Source organism: Octodon degus, unplaced genomic scaffold (assembly GCF_000260255.1).
Source record: "Octodon degus isolate 3935 unplaced genomic scaffold, OctDeg1.0 scaffold00102, whole genome shotgun sequence".
Lineage (NCBI taxonomy): Eukaryota > Metazoa > Chordata > Mammalia > Rodentia > Octodontidae > Octodon > Octodon degus.
In genome coordinates, this window is record NW_004524678.1 from 5,155,144 (window position 1) to 5,164,496 (window position 9,353).

At 39.6% G+C, this 9,353-nt stretch overlaps 1 protein-coding gene across 1 annotated transcript in view; it reads right to left on the reverse strand.

The window, feature by feature from the left end:
• Positions 1-9,353, reverse strand: part of Klhdc1 (kelch domain containing 1) — an 81,860-nt gene that overhangs the window by 9,080 nt on the left and 63,427 nt on the right. Inside the window, exons 9-10 of the mRNA XM_004638766.2 lie at positions 5,876-5,988; positions 3,835-3,907 (exon numbers count right to left, since the gene is read on the reverse strand). Coding sequence (XP_004638823.1) covers positions 3,835-3,907; positions 5,876-5,988 — 186 coding nt within the window. The remainder of the gene's footprint in view (positions 1-3,834; positions 3,908-5,875; positions 5,989-9,353) is intronic.

The following is a 9,353-nucleotide window of genomic DNA, read 5'->3' on the forward strand; positions in this document are numbered from 1 at the left end:
TGCCTGGCAAGCACAAGGTCCTAACTTCAATCCCTGGTACTGCAAAATGAGACAGCAGGATTTGCTGCCTGTTTAAGGCCAGCCTGGGCTATATAGTGACCTTGTCTCAAAAACAAAAACACTAAAATAATACAATCACAACACCCCCCCACCACACCCCAACCCCCAACCCCCAACCCCCATAAGTGTTGCAATCTATGCTAATTTCATTGTATTTTTATTTTATTTTTTAATGTATTTTAGTACAGGGTCTCACTACACAGATTGTACTCATAGTGATCATCCTGTTTTCAGCCTTCCAAGTGCTGGGATTACAGGCACGTGCCACCAGGCCCAGTCTCAACTGCTGTCTCAGCGTGCCCCAGGGGGCTGGGCTGGCACAGCACACCAGGGATCGAACCTCAGTCCCTGCTTCTGCCTAAGCAGGCACTTCAATCCACTGAGCTATCTGGCCGGGCCTGCTAAGCTCATTTTATACCCTCCTGACTTACATTTGAAGATTAACTGCTCTGTCTACTGTTAATTATCTATTCTGTGTGACTCTAGAAAGAATCTATCAAGTACACAAGGTCAAAACTTTCCATTGTGGCATGCTGGGACCAGCTCACAGGCTAAGCGAGGCCAGCTGTGCCCCATCACAGGTTCAGTGACACTGTGAGTCAGCCATGGTGGGAGGACTTACAGCTCAGCAATCAAAGAAGACTGAATTGATCTCCTATCCACCCCTGGAGTGGTTCTAAAAGCATCCCAGCACACCACTGTATCTTGGGTATTCTAATTTGGTTTAAATATGCCCAATATGGTATTCTGTATCCAGTAGGTGCTCAAAAACCTGGTTTGCAAAATTGAACACAGAATATAATTCATTCAGTGATTAAAAATATTAATTATAAAGATCAATTAATTTTTGGCAATAGTCTGATAGCTCATATCCATCCTGTATTTATTTTAGTCAAAAATAATTTTATAGTTTTATAAAGTTCGTTATCTCCAGAGGCTCTAACTGCCTGAAAAAAAGTACAAATGTCCCAATTTTATTGAATAAACTAAGGACTTTTATGAAGTTACTAATCTTACTCAAAGTTGCTTATTTTTTTCTTGGGAACACTTTTCTTTCTGGTACTGGGGACTGAGCCAAAGGCCTTTGACAGAGCTACATCCTTACCCCTTATTTATGTTTTATTTTGAGACAGGGTTTTGGTAAGTTGTTAAATTGCCCAGGTTGGTCTTATACTTGCACTCCCCCTGCCTGAGCCTCCCCGATGCCAGGATTGCAAGTGTGGGGCTACCATGCCTGGCTTGCAATTACTTTTCTTAATAAACCAAATTGCTGAAGTAGCAGACACCCCAAACAATTATAGATTATCACTTATATTACCACAAAACAGTTTTAGTATGTTAATCTCTCTTACTTAAATTCCATAAATGCAAACAGTTATTTTAAGCATTTAAGTATACATAATTTGTTAAACCAAATACTTTTGTCAAACTACCATGTACGCCTTCAGTGACAAAGGCACCTGTGACCCAGGACAGTGCTGAGTCACTAGACACACTGTCTGGAAATGCTCTGCCCAGTTCTCCAAATTGTGCGTCAGAATGGAAAATGGTACTGATACACAATCCAGGGGGAACCCATCAGGGAGACTGACTGGAGTGAATGTCCCCATACACGGGACGGGACAGATTAATTTTGGGGAGAGAAAACCATAGGTGGTCTTGGCACCCCTCATGGCATCCAGCAGAATTTAGTCTGTATGCTGGCCTTTGCTGACACCTTTCTCAGACTCACAGGAAGGGTCTTCGCCCTCCGATGTTACAAAAGCAGCCTGATAATGGCTTGGAGATGGTCTGCAGCTGGGCACAGTGCACTCAGGGGAAGCCTGGAGAAGACAGAATGGCGCTGTGGAGCTGTGCTTCTCGGCCAGCAGTGGCTGTCCTCTACAGAGGTGTGTGGCAGTACCAACGAGCCTTTTCAGCTGTCATGTGTGAAAAGAGGAGCAGTACTACACACACCTGGAGAGGAACGGTCAAGGGTGAGGCCAGGACAGCGCTACGAAGAGATCTGGTTTAAAATGCCAACAGTGCTGAAACTAAGAAACCCCACCTTAGCTTTCTAAGAGGAGAACTGGGCAGCTTACATTTCAAACTGTAACTTGGACATTTTTGCATGAAATGCATCTAAATGTTAAGTAAATTGTCACTTTCATTAAAAAATGAGTACATACACAAACATTTACATTCCCTCACACTCAGCTTTACCCCACCTGTCCTCCTCCTCACCTGATACCTGAAGAGAGATCTGTCTCTGCTTTATCTGCCTGAAACTCTGGCCTGGTTTCATCACCGAAGAGCACTGGGAAGCCTTTCCTGCCTTGATTTTGGTGACATCTAGCTCGCAACCTGATGTTCTCTCTACAGACTGATAGTTTATGTCCTCTCACAGCTGCTCTAAACTTATCACCTAAACATTCTAATAAAGCATATTATTTACATGACACATCAGCTGAAAAAAATCTCTACACAGCTCTAGTTCTAACTAGCATATTATTGGTAATAGTTGTGCCACTCTAATCATTAAGCGTTGAAACATAAAAATAGGAGCAATTTAAAATAAATATTTTTACTACTATTTTGGTCTATAACACATTCATAACATCACAGAACCTGGAAGAAAGACACAGTCAGGGCTAGATGTCTCCTTTCACAGCCAAGGAAACGGACGCTCAGTTTCTCCAAGTGACTCTCAGGTCCAAGTGCAGAGCAGCCCTGGGCGAGCCAGCACTCTGGCCTCCCATGTTAATACTAAACTCTTAAGCAAGTAAGTTTCAAAAGAGCCAGAATAATATATTCTGATTAGCTTTTATCATAAAAATATAAGAATCACATATATGATTATGATACTGTTATTTTAATTTTTTATGATAGACTTCAAATGTACATATTAAAAGATATAGACACACCAAAGTGCATATACTTTTAGAGCTTTTTTGTAGTAAGTTACTCATCATTTATTAAATAACAGAACTATAGACCAATAATTGACTTTATGCTAGTATTTAATCTGTAATAAAAATGTCCAAAATATATGGCACGAAAAGTATCTGTTACTATCATGATTATATATGCTCAATCTGAATTTCCTATGAAGATACTTTTATTATAATATTCAATCAAATTGAAAAAAATCAGAATTACCATACTTTTGTGCTTATCTAATGATAGTATATTGCTTCTGTAATTTTTTCCCCATAATATACCACAAATAACTGAAGTTCTTTCTCAAAAAATTCACATTAATGAATATATCAGATTTTTTCTTGTTCTTGTTTTTCTCAGACAGGGTTCCACTATGCAGTTCAGGCTGGCCTTGGACTCACTCTGTTGCCCAGCTTGGCCTCGAACATTTAGTGATCCTCCTGACTCAGTCTACTGAGTTCTGGGAGTATAGGTGTGTGCCACCACACCCGGCCACCAATCCTATTCTTGTCTACTTATTTAAATATTATAATTTTGAAAGCTTAACATTATGAGCTATTTTAAATTATCCTTTTCATAATTTATCAGGCAAGATTATGAATTTGCCTAAAATAACAATATTTTAAAATATACAAATATGGGTTAAAACCTAGATAGATAATTGCCAACAATTACATAAAATTTACAATTTACTTAACTTTTATAATTAAATTATTTAGGTGACATAAAGCTCATCTGAAAGATATCCTTGCTGATAGTTTATGAGTTCAATGGCAATCACTGTAAGTTCAGTGCTATATCTTAATACATTAAAAATTATTAACTATTTGGTTATTTGTCAAGTTCTACACTTACCTGGGTCTTGTTTTAGGTAAGTGTATGAGTTGTTTCCAACAATTTGTTATGATATTATGAATCCAACCATCACCTGCAATATTAAGGGAAGTTAGAAATTAAGATTAGGTCTTTGAGATACAATGTTAATGTTTTCCAAATTCATTATGTTACAAATTATATGATCTTTTCATGTGTGTGTGCATATTTTTTCATAAATGTTTTCACACATACATGGAAGAGCAGAGTGACCCACATACCCTAGGTTTAATAAATAACAAGGTTTGGGGCTGGACTATAGGTCAGTGTTAGAGAGTATACTTAGCACAGCCAAGGCTCTAGGTTTGAGCCCAAAAAAAAGAAAATAAAAAGACTTTTAAAATGTAGTCTTTTTTTTTTTTTGCTATGCAGTTCCGACTTGTTAGTGATCCTCCTGTCTGAGCCTCCCCAGTGCTCAGATTACAAGCCCACCGTGCCCAGATTCGAGGCCAGCTCGGCATAGGCCAGCAGGGTATGTGGTATGGGGGATCGAAATCTGGACCTTGCACTTGCCAGGCAAGTGCTTAGACTGCCAAAGAATAGTCCAGCTCTGTTAAATATAGTTATTCTTATTGTTGAATTATGAGATGAAATCCTTGATTGCCTATCATTTTCCCCACACATATTTCAGTATGTGTTAGTTAAAAAATGGATACTTTTTATAGAACCACAATGCTATTATCACAGTCAACAAAACTAAAAATAATTTCACGGCATCCGTATGACCAAATCTTAAACTGAATATGTGAAAGAGGCAAGTGAATAGAACACTAAGAATAGTATATCCAGTTTCCCATTGGTCAATGATCAAAAATAGAAAGTATGAATTCAGTAAAGCTATTCTTATTACCTCTAGTGAAAAACAGACATTAATTTTTAGTGTGATTCTAAATCTCTTTTAATTAAAAAAAGTCACAAATTGGAGTACAATAATCTCTAAGAATAACTACCATCTTTACCAGGAATTACCATTTCTCCTGCAGGCTTCTGGGGTTTGGTGGTCAGCAGATAGCCAAATGTAACAGTGATGTTTGATAAACTTATGTTGAATAGCAAATGGTTGTTTCACATTCTGTATATACAGACTAGATTGAATAGTATATGAGGTTTTCAATAAAATATCACTAGTCATAGAAAACTTCCAGGTTAAGATAATAAACTACATCTCACATGTCAAATCCATAAGTGGTTTTTCTTGGTCATTCGTCTACTGTGATGCCAAAATTTTATTATGGAACAAAACCCAGACCTGAACTGGCCAAATAGCTCCACGGATTAAAATGCCTGCAAGTAGGCACAGGGGCCAGGATTCCATCCCAGTGGCCCGTGGAGTGCAGAGATGGCAATTGAGGCTGGGCATGGTGGTGAGCACCTGAAATCCCAGCTCTTGGGAGGCCGTAAACAGGTGGATCACTACAAGTCTCATCTAGTAGGGAAACTGTAGACCCTGTCCTAAAAAAAAAAAAAAAAACTCAGATCTGTGGGGACCAGCAGTGAGAGGAGTCACAAATTCTGCGAAGTGCTTTCCTTTATAGGTCTGAATCATGAATCAGAAAAATGCAGAATCACAAGATACGAGAGTGGAAAGGGGCTTGCACTCAGCTAGGTTCAGTGTCCTTTCTCGTCTCTCTAGCTAGGAAACTGAAGGACATGGATGGCCAAGGGTGGAAGGGCAGAGGTTTTCCTTTTTTTTCCATTTTATGTATTTGATACAGGGTCTCACTACGCAGATCAGATTTGTGGTAATCCTCCTGTTTTTAGCCTCCCCAGTGCTGAGATTATAGGCATGTGCCACCATGCTCAGACTCAGTCACCTGCTCAGCACATCCCAGAGGCAGGGGCAGTACAACATGCAGGACCCAGGATTGAACCCTGGTTTTCCTAATTCTTAATGGAATCATACAGTAGGGGATGAAGAGAAAAAGTAAGAAAAGAATGGTAAGACTTCATTATAAGTATGAAAATAAAATTAAGGAAAAATGAGATAAAAATTATACTATATGCTGAATTTGAATCAACTTACTTAATGGAGTATTATCTGCACTTAGTCCACCAAATAGGAAAAGCTTATCATCAGCTATTGGTGTTAAAGTGTGCCATGACCGATGTTTTGGGCTTTCTCCATTAACAGGAATCCTGTAGCAAGGGGGAAAAAATGCAGACCTAGTCAAATAAAAGATTTTCTGGTCATTTCACATTTTGAAAGAAAAAAAAATTCTTTTTTTTTAAAGATAGGGTTTCACTATGTGGTACAGGCTGGCCTTGAGCTCACCATGTAGCTCAGGCTAGGCTCAAACTTTCAGCAATCCTCCTGCCTCAGCCTTGCAAGTGCTGGGCTTACAGGTGTGTGCCACCACGCCCAACTCAAAAAAATACTTTTATTACTCAAAAAAGAGCTGATTTTACTAGCCCTATTGCATGAAAGTTTAAAAAATATTAAGTTCTTAGGTAAGTTGAAATAATTTCCTTTACTATATGTAGTGGTTGATACATTGCGTCAACTTGAGAAATTGAGAAGTTTATGTGACACAGCAGGGAGCTAGGATTTTTACTTTTCAAATATCTTCATCTTGTGCAAGAGGAGGGCATGGACAATGTGTGAGTTTTACCCCCGCCCCAAGTCTAGGGTACTCTGCTTATAATATAAGGAGAGAAGAGAAGCTTGCTAAAAGCCACAGCTGTTGCACTTTTCTTTGCTCTTTGCTGTTTTTTGTTGTCATAAACTGTTACTTTTTGCCATGTGCTACTATATGATAGCCAGGCAAATATGGCCTAAAACATCTACAAACTGTGAGCTAAATAAACCTTTTTTTTTTTTTTTTAATTTTGGGTGTATCTTGTGCCAGCAATGAGTAAAAAATAACTGAGACAATATTTGGTACCAGGAGTGGGGTTGTTGCTGTAACTACGTGGTCACGTTGTTCAAGAGCTTTTAAAAAATGGCTTATAAGAAGGTTTAGAGATGTTCCCCATTAGCAAAAAGCTACAAAGCCTTCAGTTTTTTTGTAGAGGAGATGCTGATCAGAGTTCAAAAGACTAAAACACTGATAAAAATCCTGTCTATAAAGACCAAGCGAGAGAGGTTTCTTCTGGGAGAAAAAGACTACACTGGTTGTTAGACTGTGGATGATTTCTGTTATGGCTTGGCAAAAGTTTGTCTACATTTTGCTTCTATCCAGAGACTCTGCCTGAGACAGATTAAGCACAGTTAGACTAGTTAATCTTACCAAAACAACAACAACAACAACAACAACAAAAACTCAAGGAAGTCAAATGTTGAGATAGTAATATGGCTATTGTTGGGGCTTTTAGTCAGATATATGTTGAGAGTCAAAAACAAAGATCCCAGTAGGTTGATTTAAAATGTTGTAAATCCCCCCCCCACAAAAAAGTGCCAAGATGCTATAGAGTACAAAGATAAAGCTGAGCTCTCCATTGCCCAAAAGAAACAAAAAATAAAATAAAAAAGATGCCCTAAGGACATCACAAAAGTGACAGGTTCTTGTCCTTTACAGCCTCAAAATCACAAAGTTCAGATGGATTTTTTTTTTTTTTTTTCTCCGAATACCTTCAGGGCAGGTTTGGCTGGCTTGAGTTGTGGGGATCGAATCACAGCAACCTGAGCTTGACTGCTTTGTTGAAGCAGCCACATATACAACTGAGCTAAGGGGCAGGCCCCCACACAAAGTTGAGAGACTTTGCTTTAAAAAAAAAAAAAGTTACAGAGCCTCATGTTCCAAAACAGAGGCAGTAACCATACCAGATTCCAAAATGCCACCAACATTAAAAATCTGTTCCTCAAAATCAGGGTCAGAGTGCTCAACAATCCAAGCACTTGATCCTTACCACCAAAAACAAAAACAAAAACAAAAAGCCTAGCTACAGCTCCAGCTAGCAGCAGCTCTTGACATCCTCTACGTGACATTGGTTTTAAGCATATTCAAAATACAAGAGTTAAAAAGGCTTCCATCTAGATTTCAAAAGGCCTGGGAGGCCAGACAGTGTGCCTCTGAGAGGACAGTATGTAAAACAAAAAAATAAAAAGCCTAGTCAGCAAAAACCACAAAAGTTTAAAAAAAGCCAAAAAAATAGAATGCCTAAAAAAAGCTACAAAGAGAGAGTAAAGGCAGTCTCCCAAAAAAGCCATGAGAGCTAACAACAAAAGTGCCATAACGGTGGAGCCATCTAAGGCTTTTATTGCTCACAACTCATTACAGACTGATTTAGATGTTAAATATAAAACTACTTTGACATTTGCCCTTCTGGACTTTGAACTTGTTTTGGTCACAATGGTTTGTATCCTGCTGTGTATACCTTTTAAAATGATAATGTTTATCTTGTGCCTTTAAATACTAAAAGTGTTTAACTTTTCATTTGTACAGAACCTCACAGCTAAGAGTTTGCCTTAAATCTGTGTGTGCTTGTGTGTGTGTGTGTGTGTGTGTGTGTGTGTGTGTGTGTGTGTGTGTAGCTGGCTCAGCCCTCCCTGGGGGCAGTGCTGGCACAGCATGTGATGCCAGGGATAGAACCATGGTTTCTGCACTTGCCTAAAGCAGGCGCTTTAGCCCGCTGAGCTATCTCACTGGCCCTGCCTTAAATCTTAAAGGAGACTTGAAACAGACCTTTCAGCAATGCTAAAACTGTTATGACTTTGGCAACTCTTGCAGATAAAGTGCCTTTTTCGTAAAGAGATGTGCCTGAGTCTTTGGGGGGCAGAGGTAACATGTTATGGCTCTTAAAGATTGTCAAAGCTGTGTTATAATGTCTAAGTTGTAAAATGTTAAAAACAAACAGGTCTTTGTATCAGGAAACTGGTTTTTAAAATGTTGACAAGGGGTAGATTGTAGCGTCAACTTGAGAAATTCAGAAGTCTAATTAAGTGACTCAACAGGGAGCCAGGATTTTTACTTTGTAAATATCCTCATCTTGTACAAGAGGAGGGCATGGACAATGTGTGAATTCTACAGCCTCACTCCAGGGTAGCCTACTTATAATACAAGGAGGAGAGAGGCTGGCTAGAAGCCGTAGCTGCTGTCCTTTCCTTTGCCCAGGGATTGAACTCAGGCCTTTGTGCTTGCCAGAAAAGTGCTTATTCTACTGAGCCATCTCCCCAGCTCCCTTTGCTTTTTGCTGTTTTCTACTGCCATAAACTGCTGTCCTCTTTCCTGTGCCACTCTGCCTGGGAGCCAGTCCACTCTAGACTAAAACCTCCACAACCTTCTTTAATTTTGGATGTCAGTATTTTGTCCCAGCAACAAGTAAAAAATAACTAAGTTTAATATCCATTCCCTCAAACCAGTTCTCGCTGGAGCCCTAGGAAGGAAGTGTCTCTCGCGCTCCGCTGCTGTGCGGGACCCTGAGGAAAAGCTACACAGGCCGTGCTGCCATGGGCAAGGAGACCCCAACAAGCTGCAGGGCAAGATGTCCTCGTACGCCTTCTTTGTGCAGACCTGCAGCGAGGAGCACAAGAAGAAGCACCCCAACTCCTCGGTCAACTTTGC